This window comes from Alosa alosa, chromosome 10, assembly GCF_017589495.1.
Source record: "Alosa alosa isolate M-15738 ecotype Scorff River chromosome 10, AALO_Geno_1.1, whole genome shotgun sequence".
Taxonomy (NCBI): domain Eukaryota; kingdom Metazoa; phylum Chordata; class Actinopteri; order Clupeiformes; family Clupeidae; genus Alosa; species Alosa alosa.
Window position 1 is genome coordinate 12315206 of NC_063198.1, and position 14833 is coordinate 12330038.

Below are 14833 nucleotides of genomic sequence, written 5' to 3' on the forward strand. Positions count from 1 at the left end.
AGGGTTCACAGCTATCAATAAAGAGAAACTGACCCCGTGGCAGACCAGAAGCTAGCCCGCCAAAAGATCTCCAGTAGTACCATGGCATAGAGCCCTTTCTCCTTCAAAGAGGGTTTCATTAGTGCAACCTCTTGGCCACTTGGACCATAACCTAATTTACCACCAACCTGGAATATCACACCCTCCTGGAACAGGATATATAGCTGCTACAAAACATTGCCACAGTCTGTGAGACAAGAGACACATGTTGTAGTGGAGTGAAACAGAGCAGGAATATGATTGATTGACTTGCTGTTGATTGCCATGAAGGGTTTATTCTTGTGTCAGTATTTGCTCACAGCAAGCCCTGTGGCTCAAGACTCTAGGGTCTGTTGGGCTTTTTATCACATTGTGTCCTAATTATGTCAACATTTTGATTTGCACTTCACCAGTCCCAAGATCGTCTGAGTATGCTTCGTAACATAATACTGATTATTGTGTGTCCTTTAGCAATGTAGAGAGATTTGCTTGGATGCTATGTCAATACACCACTGTCAGTTGATGGATGGCTTAGGCAGATAGCCAACCTTGGTGCATTGTCATACTTTTAATGGATGGTAACGACGTTATCACCATACCTTAATCAATAGCTCTCACTATTAGTGACAGAAAAGGAGAGGCATAGAGGGCTATTGAATAGTCTTTGAAGGGGAAAGTGGGTACTGAGTCATTCAAGGGTACTTTCACACCAGACACATTCGGTTTGATTGCATCAGACCTGTTTTTTCTTTCTTCCATTTTTTCTTGACAATACTACAAAACAGCAGTCAAACTCATACCACTTGTACTGATCAATTCTTGGCTCTCAATAGTACAACATTGTCAAGCTTTTTGCATTAGGAGTCCATTAGTTTGCTAGGCCAGCTTAGGAGAAACATGATTACTGTAGTTCAATGTACAACCTCACTCTTTGTTGCTAGCTGTCACTCAAAAGCAAGTCGGAGAGACTGGAGATGCTTCGCACTTTCGATGAACTCTTCAGTTGTTTCATTCATACAGGTGAAAGTTATGAGCTAGCTACTTTGTCTGCCTAGAGGTGGTATACTGTATATATGAAGCTGTGAAGCTCTACACTGGTTTAAAAGATCAAAGATAATCCATATATCGTAGTACAAGTTTCACAAAGAATGCGCTTAATTTCCAAAAGATGACCCTGGAAATTCAGCTCATATACTGTACTCGCATCCTTTGAGAGATCAACATACCATAGGCAATGCTGCAGTGACACTCAAATGCTTATTTTGGGTGAATGGTGCAACAGCTTAATTGTAGGGTGGAATATAAACATGTTCAGTATGGCTGAACCATTAAAAGTTTGTACGGGATTCTCATTGATGTTATACAAGGCCCTAGATTTGGAAAAAAGTGCTAAAGGTAAATAAATACTCCAGAGTCAAAATGCTTCTTTGGCCTCGGGGACAAGAATAAAAACACATTGTATACAATGTAAGCAAGGTATGAATGAAAGTCCTATGAACATTACTAAAAAATGCAATCACACCTTGTTTCATCCTTATCTTCATGTGCATATGTTGCAGAGGCCTCAAATATTGGCTCAACGTTGATAAAGTATTGTATTTGCAGACAAACTAATGATTGGTGTCATGTGGATACAAAAATGAGTTTAGAAGACCCTCAATGTCACCAGTTTGTTCCATATCTAGGGCTAAAAACTAATGGGCATGCAGTACACACTTTTAACGGTCCAGTCATACTGAGAACATGTCTGTGTTCCATTCTACAAAGTTTAAGCAGGCTGGGAATAATACTTTTCAATGCCCAGACATGGCCTCCAAGATAAGGCATTTCTGAGAGTGTAAAACAGTATACAGTCAAGGGTAAAAAATGTATGAAAACATTGGAATTTAACAGAAGTATTTTTCTTGTTTTGGGACCAAAATATTAGGTAGACAAACTTTGAGCAAAATCTGAGACGGTGCAGGAACCATTTTCCTGGATTTTGTCTGATTTGACACAGAATGATAGCTTGGAAATCCAAACCCAAACCTAGAAAGATTTAGGGTCTGGCTATGAGAAATGAAAATGGCCCAACTCGAGGGACAGCTCCAGGCATACATTTGAAAATATCTCTCAGGGATCCTACGCAGTATGGAAAACCTGGAAAAGTATGGAATTTGATTTTAGTAATTTCCAGGTCTGGATAGGTATGGAAAAAAGAAACAAGGGTATGGAGAAATATCTGTGTTTCCAGACTATTGCATCTACAGTACTAATCCCTTCACTCGGGTCATAATGAACCATTCCTACTGTTGTGTAGCTTAACTGTCAGTCCACATCATCAAGATACAATTGAATAGGGGTCCTCAGAAAAAAATCTCTCCCACAAGGGGACCCTGGTACCAAAACCAAATCGAAAACCCCTGCAACATGCAAGTGCCCTATACCATTGTGCACTGGTATGTTTGCGTAGCTCTGCTATTTTTGGCTAAAACACTGGTAGACTTTTTTTTGATTTTGTAAAAGTTACCAAGACATGGATACTGCATTATCTGATAAACTGTTATTACAAACGAATAATATTGTTTACAGTGATTTCTGAGGCCTCTGCCAGCAGTGTACTAGTCTCCAACACATGTACTGTAGGCTATGCTGTATCTACAGAGAACTAAAAATGTGAGTGCACCTTCCCCCAACGAAAAGTATCCAACAGTGGGCAAGTGTTTTCTGAGGGCTACCAAGTTAATAATAAACATTATTATACAGCTCTTCACAATGCTAGTAGAACGCTCCCTTGACAATGTCTAGAATATGGTCAGAAAAATGTACCGAGAAGTTTGAAAATTTGAGTATGAAAAAAATATGGAATTTTGAAATGGAAAATGTGTAGGAACACTGATCTCTGCACGCAAACACTACAACCAATGTTTACTGACTGATTCCGGACTTCAACACAATTGGATAACACTACGAGCAATGTTTACTGACTGATTCCGGACTTCGATGTTGCAGCGTGGTTGTCATCTGTTTAGCTCGCCTCTGGCCCGCCTATATCAGAAACACCGATGTGATTGGTGCAGCTCAACTCCAAGGGCATGGGTAATGAGCATCATTACTGATTGCCAGAGTGACTCGCTGAGCAAATTCAAATTGTGCTCTCGCGAGAATAACGGAATAACTCTAACGGAATGACCCAGGTGATGACAAAAAGTATTTAGTAATTGATTAGTTGACAATTACTTTATAAAATAATGAGGCTGTTTGCATAGGTCCTTTTAAATTTCAGTTAAATTTTAATGAGTGATAGAGGGGGTTGTCTGGTAACAGCATTGTGTACACACATTTTTCTTGCCTCTGCAGTGGTCAATTCATGCCAATTTCAAACTCCATTTTGGTTCCCATGGTAATCGTACAATCTCTTTTTCTCTTCCTCTCTCTGTCTTTCCCTCTTACTGCCACCCCTCCCTCTTTCCCCCACCTCTTCCTTTCCCTCCCCCTCTCCCCTGGGTCCTCTATCTCCTTTCCTATCTCCCTTATTCAGAGGGTGGAGGTCCATCAGGACCCGATGGTCAGCGTGGCGCACATGGTGCGAGCCGGCGGTGGCGTGTGGATGGCCTTCTCCGAGGGCTCCTCCATCCGCCTGTTCCACACAGAGACCCTGGAGCACCTGCAGGAGATCAACATCTCCACGCGCTCTGGGTTCCACCACCCAAGTAAGTTGTTGTTGTTGCTGCCGTTGTGAGGAATCGGCTCAGCTCAATACAGTAAACTCATCCATGTCTATTTACCACTTCTTCCTGCAGTGAGGTCCCCCTTACAGGTGGAGGTTGTCTAGAATCAACCCCCACACAGAGGAGAGGGATTGTCATTAGGGAGGCACCGAGCATATTCTAATATGCTTCAATGAAATTAAACTTAATCCATTGGTTCGACTTTCAGAGCCATGCCTGGTATCTAAAAAAAGTCCAAATTCACAGGGAACCTCCCTTTGTCTCTGAGCCAGTCCATGTTAGTGATTGCCTCTCTGCATGAGTGAATACGGCAAGAGAAGCACATGCCATGCATTAGTAAGTCAGCTGGCTCCTGGCCTTGCTTTGTCTGAGCAGTTTTCAAGGGGCAGCAATTAAGCAAAACTGTGTCACCACTTCATTTAGAAAACACACACACACACACATACACATGCTCAGGTTCGGCTCATACTGGACCTGCTATTCCGGTTTCTGGCTCTAGGGACAAAGCCAAATGAGCAACTGCCCTGAAACTCCAGAAAGATAAAATAGGACCACAGGCTTGTGAGATGTTGTGGTGGTGGTGGAGTGTGTGTGTGTGTGTGTGTGTGTGTGTGTGTGTGTGTGTGTGTGTGTGTGTGTGTGTGTGTGTGTGTGTGTGTGTGTTTGGGGGTGGGGTGGGAAGGTTAATAAAAAAATAAATAAAAGTGACGCAGGAGTGGCTCTATGCTGAAGACAAAGCTGTTAATTCCAGGGGTTGCTATGGAAACACTCTTGTCTTGACTCCAACAACCCTGGCATGCTGGTGATGTGCCAGCCTCATCCCTTTTGTATCTGTCCCTTTTCTTTCACTCCTTCCTTCCCCCCCCCCCCTCTTTCCTCTCGCTTCCTCCCCTGTCGCTTTCCGCCATCTCTCTCTCTCTCTCTCTCTCTCTCTCTCTCTCTCTCTCTCCTTTTTTCTCTCTTCAGCAGCTCTTGTTATTTTTGCTCTTTGACGTAGTAAGGAGAAGACGCAGCTCGTTCAGCTCTCCTTCATCCTCCCTCCACACATCATCTCAGACCCCTGTCTGTATTCTCTAAACGCCGCCGCAGACCACCTCCAGATTTCTCTGCACCCTGCCCTTCCGCTCCAACAGATGAAATATTAATCAGTGAAGTGGAGAGGCACAGTTTTCAAATGGCCTGAGTGCGTCTGAGGCTGCGTTCAGACACACGGGGCTTCTTCCCTCCCAACCCCAAACTATCATCAGTTGTGCGGTGCAACATATCAGAGGATATGCTCTCTGTGGATGTTTGTGGATATTTTTCTACATATCCATGACAATACATTCGATCAATTCTGGCTGTTTGAAAGGACAAGGGAATAGCAGCCTGTCAAAGAGAGGAGATTATGAATGGTCCAGACAGGAAGAGGAGCCTGACCTGAGGATCCAGGCAGCTGGGACCACTGTCAACAGGCCCACTGCTTCAGCCACTTCTCATTAGGCTTGTGCAGGGCAAACCTTCATTTATTCTGCTGAGCCCTGGATTAAGGCCACCTTTGGTTACCTGACCCTGTGTCATAGCTTTGTTCTGTCTTTGAGTGCCGCGTAGAGGCTGAGAACACATCAGGACCATGATGCTCAGAAGTTGTGGTTTCCGCAAAAAAAGTTTTCATAACCTTCAGGCTATTGTCTCCTACCGTGGGCAGCCACAGTTTAAATATGCAGGGTGTGTGTGGCGTCCTGCCAAAGAGTGTGCCAAGCCGGGAAATGTCAGAAGGGCCCAGGCCTTGTCCAAGTCCTAGGAACGGGAATGAACTCCAGTCCAATAATGCTCACTCTCATCACGCCTCAGGGTCGAGAGAACAGCCAGTTGCTCCCTGCTGGAGCTGTTGATCCAGAGACATCCTAGTATGGAAATCTGAAAGACACACACACACACACACACACACACGCACGCACACGCACACGCACACGCACACAGATCAGTGGTGCTCATATTTAAACAGTTTATTTTCAGATTGCTGAAATTGCTGAGTTGTTAATCAAGCCACAGGTTTTGCGGGAAGTTCTGAACACCTTTTCCCCCTTTCAACTGAATGGTTTTCAGTAGCTGATTTTAAAGTGAAGGACATGAGGAAGTGGAGAAATATCAGACAGAAAATCAATGATCTTGGAAGGCCCAAATTTCAGTCCTTAAGTCAGATTGTAGATCTATCATAATATACACATTTTCATTCATACCCACTTTGTTCTACACTGGATACCAAAAAGGAAGTCATTATACTATTGGGGGCCCCTTTATAAATACCACAACACTACCAGAGGATCCCTTACAAAAATTAAATGTTTGCGGCAGATTTGCACCAAACTTGTGGGTGATTTGTGGGAAACAAATGAGTTCACTAGAAAATATTGCCAGAAGTTTACCAGTGCTGCTAGAGGCAAACTTCCAGCAAAGTTCTGGCAACAATGAGAAGTTTGCTACTAGTGGCAAATGTGTTCGCCAGTGATTTGCCACACAACTTTCAGTAAACTTAGGGTGACAACCCTAATTTGCATAATGACATTGCTGCAACATTACCAAAAGTTAACCTCAACTGTTGCTGCAGGTTTGAGGTTTCAAGCCAATGGCGGTGTGGAGGTGAACCTTAGTCAACCCAATGCTTATTGTTACTTATATAACTGGGTTATTCTTACCTGTCACTGCACCTTCAGGTTATGCTACTGTTATGCCTTTGTTCCCATCTTATTGTAGTACTTTATTTGAAGGTAGATGTGCAGTGAAAAACAAGTGTTTTTGTTTGTTTATTTGTTTTGTCTATGTTCTGCATGTGCTTTCTAGGCTTAGTAGGGGTGAACATTACAGCTACTTGTAAAATGTAGAGAGAAGAGCACACATACCCTGCTATTAATGACATAAGTCCGTAGAGTACCACCTCTTTGCAAATACAGTACATTCTGCTAAGTAAAGAAGAACATGCATGCATCTGGTCGTGGTGGTGCATATCCTTGAGTGAATAAATGAATAATAAACATAGTTCTCTGACTTCAGTATGAACTTACAATCAAAATACAATCATATTTCAACCACTCTTTGGAATGTGTTTCACAAAGCACTCATAAAGAACAGAACAGCACATAATAATTGCTTTGTTAAATACTGCTGATTGCTGAGGTGAGAGAGGCTTATGTAGGATTAGTGAAGAATAATTAGCTGCTGCCTTGCCGGATTTTGATCAGACTTTGAAAAACAACAACAGAAAAAATCACTGTTTATTCTGCTATACTTTAGCCTAAGGGAGAGAAAAAGATTGAGAGAGACAATAAAAGAGTTGCAGAGAAAATCCAAAGCTGAGCTCACTTGCACCTACTGAACAATCTTTCAAGACGGTCCTACAAGTGTACAGTCATGATTTGTTTACAGTATGTAGCACACTTCACATATGAAAATGCATTTCTTTACAAATAATTTTTACAAATTTTCATGAACAAAATTGTTAAAAAAAATACTTAGATTTACATATGCAAGAACATATACTTGCATGGATTGTATATACTACATAACATTTACACATTAAACATGAAAAAAAAACATTGGGATGATGAAAGTCATCCATCATGCATGGCATGTGTTTAGTTTGGCCCTGAGGGTTATGGAATGTTACGACAAAACTATGCATGCACCTCTGCAGTGTACACAGTTGCCCTGAATTGAGTGCCAGAGAGTGGGAGGAGAAGTTCTGACTGAAATACACGGGGAAAGGTCTAAAATAGTCATTCTGACCCTGGTCTTGACGTAGACTGCCTCAAGGCTGGGATGCTGTTTAAGTCAGATGAGGCTTTTTTTTCCGTGACTCTCTGTGTGAGAAAGGTGATGTAAGCCTCTAGCCGTAGAGAGACAGGTCGTCGACCCAGATGATGACAGCCCGATAGGCTCTTCAACAGCAGCACGGCGGCAGAGTGAAAGTGGTATTTTCTGCAGTACACCAACAGCTCGGAGGCTCCGCAGAGAAAAGACAGGGGGGGCAGTTGCCATCAGACCCTGCGTGCTGCATGCCTGTTCTCCCAAACACTTCATGCCTAGTCTCTAGTCAATGTGAATGCCCAGATATTTATAGGAGCTCACCTGCACAGTGCTCTCATTATGCATGTGTGTGCATGTGTGTGTGTGTGTTTATGTATGCAAACATGTGTTGAGATTTATGCAGTGTCCATTAGACCACTGGGCAAATCCTACAACCTGTAGTTATAAATACTTTATGCATGCAACCTAAAATTAGCCTAGAAATCTAGACGCGCCCCTAGCGGCCCAGGGCTAGTCTAGCAACTCTCCGTTGGCTTGTGAGCTCCAGAAATCGAAACTTAATCAGGCCATTGAAATCGTGTATAGAGTCGTTAGGTGGGCTTAACATAATGATTGATGGCAGAGTTGCAACGGTTTGGCTTGAATTCCCTGCTACTTGAAAACAAATAAGATGGATGTTGCTGCTGGCTTAACAGTGTGACACGAGTTAAGCTTTTATTATGTTGGCAAACGTTTGAACTAGCCAACTAGCTCCGCTGGTGGGAAACGCATGGGACTCATAGCGCTGCCGCTGTCCTATTGCGTGCAGAGGGAACTGCTTTAAACTGCTTAGTGACTGCATGAATTATACTGGTGATTGCACCATTAGTTTTTCCTGATATGCCGATGTGGTCACTGGTACGGGTCTGGCTGTGGGCTTGACTATCACCACCACCTCCTTTTCTACAGAACTTGCAATGCCATGTAGACTATTTATAGACCAGTATGGAGGCCTGCACATGGAATAACAATCTGAGATAACACAAATAAACAAAGATCTAGAACACCAAGGATGTAAGGATACCCTAACATCAACTAAAAGACAATTAATAATGAAATAAGTAGTGGAGAGTAGAGTAATAGTATGGAGACTATAATTAAACAGATGTTTACAACACTAAAGATGTAAGGGTAAACAACAACCATGAATAATAATTAAATGAATGATAATTGCAGCAGAGAACAAAGTAAAGACTTTGGGCCCTATCGTGCACCCGACACATGGTGGGGCAAAGCGCGACGCAGGGCTTATTCTTATCTTACAGTACACTTAATAAAGTGAGTAATTTTTCACCATGCCTGCCACCAGGGTAGGAATTTCACGGCGTCCATGACGGCCATGGCCATCGTTGCCCCTTGCGTTGGCCGTAATGCCCCTTTGAAAATCAGAGGTTTATAGGCCACAGTGGCCTTGGTGCCCCCTTCTTTCAATATTCTGCTTTGCGTCCTACTAATAGCAATTTTTATTTAGCCTATGGCCTGTCAAAATAATCTTAGCATTCACAGCGCAAATTAATTTAGTCTTTTACGCAGTGGAGAAAGTGACAGCACAAGAAAGAAAGTGCGTCCAAATTCACCCATTTTTCTCAGTTTAACTACTCGCGAAGTAGCCTACTCATCACACAGACATCACAAGTATCACATGAAAGAGCTTTTTCTCAGCTTTTAAACAATGTTAGCCGCTAATTGCTGTGGTGAAAGTTTCGCGAGAAAAGTAAATAATATAATTCAATTTAATCATAAATTCTACTGAAGGTTTTGCGTCCATCTCCCTACCCATTCATCTCGGTGGAATACTTCGGTGGAACCCTTCGTTTAAGACGTGACAAACCATACATCAGAACAAACAGCAGACCTTACCGAACACAACGATGTAAAGCAGTCCCCTGTACAGTTAGCCGTTCCAGAGTAATCCAGTTTTGAATTTGCTGTACATTTCGACATGAATGGATGTCTCCAAATTTGGGTTTTAAATTTTACAATGTTTTTAAATTGTTCCACATGATTTTTTAACGAGCCAAATACAAAATGAATGTTAAAAAATATCGCCTAGATATCAGTAAATCAGAGGACAGCTGACTAAGAGTTTGTGAAAGTAGCCTTAATGATCACAAAATGCTAAGAATGCATCTAGGCTATTTGAGTTTCTTAAAGCTGAGCTGTGCTTAAATTGTTCAATACATGATTTCATAACAGGCCAAATATAAAATAAATGTTAAATATAGCCTAGATATCTGTAAATATTAGATGATCAGATGATTCTCAGTGATCAGATGGTTCTATGTCATATGTCTTGTTTCATGTTTTTGTAATGTTTCATACAGTGATGCAGGTCTACTGCAGTGAATAGGCTAAATACAACTTTGATCATTTTTATAGCCTACTGGTGCACTGCCCTGACATGTGGCCTTTGTGTCCCCCACCAAATATGCCCAACTGAAGGCCAAGTGTCCTTGCCCCCAAGCCTGCCCTCCACTGTTATTAAACCTTGCACCCAGGGGTGTGGCAATTAACGACATAAGGTGTGGTCTGGCACGTGATCTAAAAATCACTATCTTACAGCATCTAAAAAGCATTACACCACTGACCAAGAAAAACCTGGTCTACTGTATAGTGAAAGGCGCAAAGCACAGCTGAAGATGCACTGTCACGAGATGTTAGCAGCAACTCCTCTGCAGGATAAATATTCTTAGGATTTTTATTCAGTCATTCGAACATTATTGGGTTGCTTTGCTTTGTGTTGCTTTTTTCATGCTATGTTTTAGATGGTAATCCCTTGTCAGTCAATAGTGAAAGTAATTAACTGTGTAGAACTGTTTTGTCCTTGACTTTGAGACCACGGTGAAGTTTGAAGCTCACTTTGCTCACTTTTTGAGTTCAAATAATAGGCAAGTGCAAATGCATGTAGGCTATACTCTGCTAGTCACAAACAGGTTTTAGTAAAGCAAGGTTTAATGGAATCCCTGTAAATACCGATGCGCTGCTTGCTGTTAAAGGGAATGACGGATGTTATTCTCATTGGTTTAAAGGATGTTACGCCCCAAAACACACCCATGACTAAGAAACATAACAACCCTTTTGCGCCCAGCACCCGGCGTTTGATCACAAAAGCACACCATTAAATTAGTGAATGTGGACTGGCCACGCCTTTAATGTCTATAAACTTTGCGCCTCTGACCATCCATTTCTGATCGTCAAGATGGGGCCCTTCACTTAAAGGGTTAACACTTAAAGGTGTAGGTTTTTGAACATTCTAAGTTCCGCAACAATTGAAGGTTCTAAAATTCTATGTTGAATTCAATGAACCCAGATATTCTTTAGAATGTTCATTTCTCAACATTCCCGTCACACCGGTGTGATGGTACTCCTTTAATAACCAAAGTGTTTTGCCCTGTGTGCAGGTCAGAGGAGTATGCGTGTCACAAGTCTACTGGTGTGCCAGGGACTGCTGTGGGTTGGCACTGCCTCTGGCATCATCGTTACCCTACCAGTGCCCAAGTTGGAGGGCATTCCGAAAATTACAGGTACAGTGTATCTTTTCTCAGCCATACAACGGAGATGATTCTTTGCATTATTCATATAAAAAAATGCAAACAAATAGAAATTTGTAGAAACAAATAGCACAGAGATGTTGAATAAAGTAATATGAATCACTTAATGTGTATCACTTGCAAGTACAAAAGAAATTCATATTGTTTTTTTTGGAAGATAAAATGTTGTAGAGCTCTTGTTTTGATTGTTTGTATTGGGAGTACTGGGATCTTCATTGCAGAGTGGTCTTTTGATCATGGATCTTTTTCCCCCTGCAGGTAAGGGAATGACGTCCCTCAATGCCCACTGTGGGCCAGTAGACTTCCTGGTGGCCACCTCCAGTACTCTGTCCCCGGACCTGCTCAAGAGGGACTCGATGTGCGACGGGCCTGACTCAGCCTTCGGTGGCGAGGACCGCAGCGACTCCTCCTCCCAGGAGTCCCTACAGCAGCTGGCCGGTCAGCCACCGGTGACGGCATCATCGCACAACAATGCCACCGACCTGAGCAAGGCCAAGGGCCGCGGCATGCTTCTGCAGTATCGCGTCCGCTCCACGTCCGGCCTGCCGGGCCGCCCACTGACGGCGCGCGTTGGTGACGAGGCGTCCGACTCATCACTGGAGTCGCTGGAGCACAGCTTGGAGGACGGCTCCATCTACGAGCTCAGCGACGACCCGGACATGTGGGTGCGCGGCCGGACATGCGAGCGTGACGGTGCGCGTAGGGACAGGGTCAGCTCCGTGGCCGTGGTCTCCGGAGGCAGGGGCCTGAGGCGGCTCCGGGAGGGGGAGATGGTTCCGGCGCGCGGGGAGGAGTCGTCCGACAGCAGCCTGATGATCTGGCAGCTGCCTCTAACTGTCTGAGCGAGTGGCGCCGGCGTTCTCACTTCGCACACACAGCTTAACGAATGCCGGCCGTACAAGCCTGCTGCTGGTCTCGGCATGGGCTTGGACACACCAAGACTTGACGCCTTGTCAAAACTGTGAAAGGAACAGGGATGCAAGGTGACAAAATGTGTTGTGACTCCTTATCAGACTCAAGGCTTTTCCCTCTGTGTTCTGCTTTGTGCCTGGCTCATGGTTGAAACCTGCTGCTGTTCTTTGAGGGGCTCAGACAACCTTGTCTGGAAATTGCTACCTGCCTCACTCTTCCGGATTGATGAATGGCATGTGTTTGAATCTGTACCCACGTTATGTTTCCCATCCTGTGTAGATACACTTTCAGGAAGCCCATGTTCACAAGAGCATGGCAACTGACACCCTTCCTCACTCATGTTTCCCAGAGCTCCTTACAGTCTCGTCCACAAGAAGCACAGCTGAAACACAGCCCTCTCCAGCGGGCTCAGCCAAATAATGCCACTTATTCCTCTAAAAATCCTTTTGTTCGGACTTCATCTCACTATAATGTCACAGAAGGATATTTTGCTGTGTCCATTTTTAGGGAAGTGGGTGTGATGGGAGGATTGAGAGATGTTATTTCTCTTTGAAGTTACTGAGTAATTGCTCACTTCACAATACCTTGAATGTGAACACAATTATTATTTTCTCACAGTGGGTGAAGTTATTGCAAGAAGAAAAAAATGTTAAGGCCATGTTTCACCAAAACGCTGTGTGCTTGTTTTGATAATTTTGTTCCCTCGTATTTACAGGAACTAGAAGCAGGCAGCACAATAGACCAAGCTCAGTAAAGCTTGAAAGTTTACCTATTCACAAGGAAACTTTGCATTTTGAATTTGTGCATAGCCTATCATCCCAAGCTGGTCTTTTATGTTGGCTCTCAGTAGCCTACTGTTATCTCCTGTGGGAAGGAAAGAATTAAAACGTCCAAAGTTGATTAAAAGAAGAACCCGGCTTAGCGAAACATGCTCTCAATCAGTATTTTTCTTCCTGCAATGACCACTCCTAGGCTCCATAGGTCACAGTACTGTTTATGTACTCAGTGTCAAAGTCTCTATTGATCACAAAAAAAAAACAGGCAAAAGCAACTTCTACCCAAGGAACCTTTAAAAATGGTCACTTTTAATATACTGAGCCTTTATGTTCTCGCTAGCCCATCTCTCTGTGTACCTGGCAATGCTGTGTTTGAATGCGAAACTTGCATTGCTGGGTGTTCAAACTGCTATGGCCATTGCTTTGATTTAGGGGGACAAAACATCCAGTTGAATTAACCACAGACACAACCTCATGCGCATGCCATTAGTGCCTGTGTTGTGAAGAGAGGAGAACGTCATTAGAGCAGAAGGAAGCCCAGATGAGACGGCAGTTTTGATCATCACTTCCAGTCTGACAAGGACTCATTTAACACCAGAGTAGGACTTCTTTGGGTTAACATAGCTCACGTTTCACTTCCCATCTCTTTGTCTCACTCAGTCTCTCTCTCTCTCTCTCTGTCTGTCTCTCTCTCTCTCTCTCTCTTTCACTCACTCGCTCTGTCACTCTCCCGATCAGTCTTGTTTCTCCCTCTCTCTGGAGTCTGTTTAGAGATGGGACCCATGGGTGCTGCCATCAGGGATTTTTTTCAAGTTTTTATGATATGAATGAAGCCGTATTTGTAGTACATTCATAATGCAGCAAGGCCAACCTCATTTGACTGAAAACACTTGAAAGAAAACATTTCTCATTCCATCCCCTGACCAATACCAATTTCTAAGACTTTTTTTCCCCTTTTTTTAAAAACAAGATTTCACAGTTGTATTATGAATACAATTGAAGTGTATCTTGGATACCAGAGAAATGGGAGGTTTCAGTGAAGGAAGATCTGATATCCTAATACACAATTGGATGAGAGAAGTCAGACACTGAAACAAAAGGGATCTTGCTTTTCTGTCAAGGGCAAATGAAACAAAATTACATTTTGTCTGACCGAAGGTTTCACTGAACTGTAAATATGGGTAGATCTGGATTCATATAACTTGTATTGGTGGGTACCACTACCCATGGATTAGGAAGTGGCCACGGTGTCCTGAAAGTGTTGGACCATTGTAGTTCTACTGTGCGTCTTATGCAAGAGGTTAACAACTTATTCAGATTATAATATGTTGTTTTTATTGCATAATCAACAGTCCCTTTAGGAATTTGTACTGCTGCATAATTTCATGGAGATGCTGGCTCGGAGCATTTTGGATGTTGTCAAAACATATAGAAGTCCTTATGGCAAACCATTACTGTCTTAATATGTGTCAGGCTCTGTTCATTCACAGTACTTTTAGGTCTTAACCAGTGTGTTAAGTTTATTGTATGTAAAGGTGATTGAATATTCAATCTCCCACTTCTCAAAAAACAAACCAGTCAATAACAGTAATAAGTGGACTGAGTCTGTGAACATGTCTGGCCCTTAAATAAGATATTCTATGAACTCTAATGGATACTGATGAGATAGGGTTGTATTTAACTGTTGGACTCCTCATTGCACTTGACAGTACTTAGTTAAGGTCTGTGATCTAACATTGTGCTGTTTTTTATTTGTATTGTTTCATTTTACAGTGTCATTGTTACTAAAATAAACACTTACCGCTGACTCTGATACACTTGTGGGACTTGTGAGTTGTACTATATTCCGTATTGGGCTGCATGTGGTATTAGGGACACTAAGGTATATCCATGGTGACCTTATACAGAAGTACAAGGAAATGAGAATGAATTAATTACGAATTAGGAAATGTACCTCTACACCACAATGAGGCCTTTCTTTCTGGGTCATATTGTGAGTTTTTGCTAAGGATAGCATTTTGAAACGACATCTTATTCAAAC

General features: G+C 42.8%; 1 protein-coding gene across 5 annotated transcripts in view; it reads left to right on the forward strand.

The window, feature by feature from the left end:
* The window catches only part of arhgef10la (Rho guanine nucleotide exchange factor (GEF) 10-like a), a 144573-nt gene extending 129968 nt beyond the window's left edge, over positions 1 to 14605 (forward strand). For all 5 annotated transcript variants that reach the window (XM_048254526.1, XM_048254525.1, XM_048254524.1 and 2 more), the window contains 3 exons: positions 3539 to 3710; positions 10955 to 11077; positions 11363 to 14605. In XM_048254526.1, coding sequence (XP_048110483.1) covers positions 3539 to 3710; positions 10955 to 11077; positions 11363 to 11946 — 879 coding nt within the window. In that variant the 3' untranslated portion in view covers positions 11947 to 14605. The remainder of the gene's footprint in view (positions 1 to 3538; positions 3711 to 10954; positions 11078 to 11362) is intronic.
* The last annotated feature ends 228 nt before the right edge of the window (positions 14606 to 14833 follow it).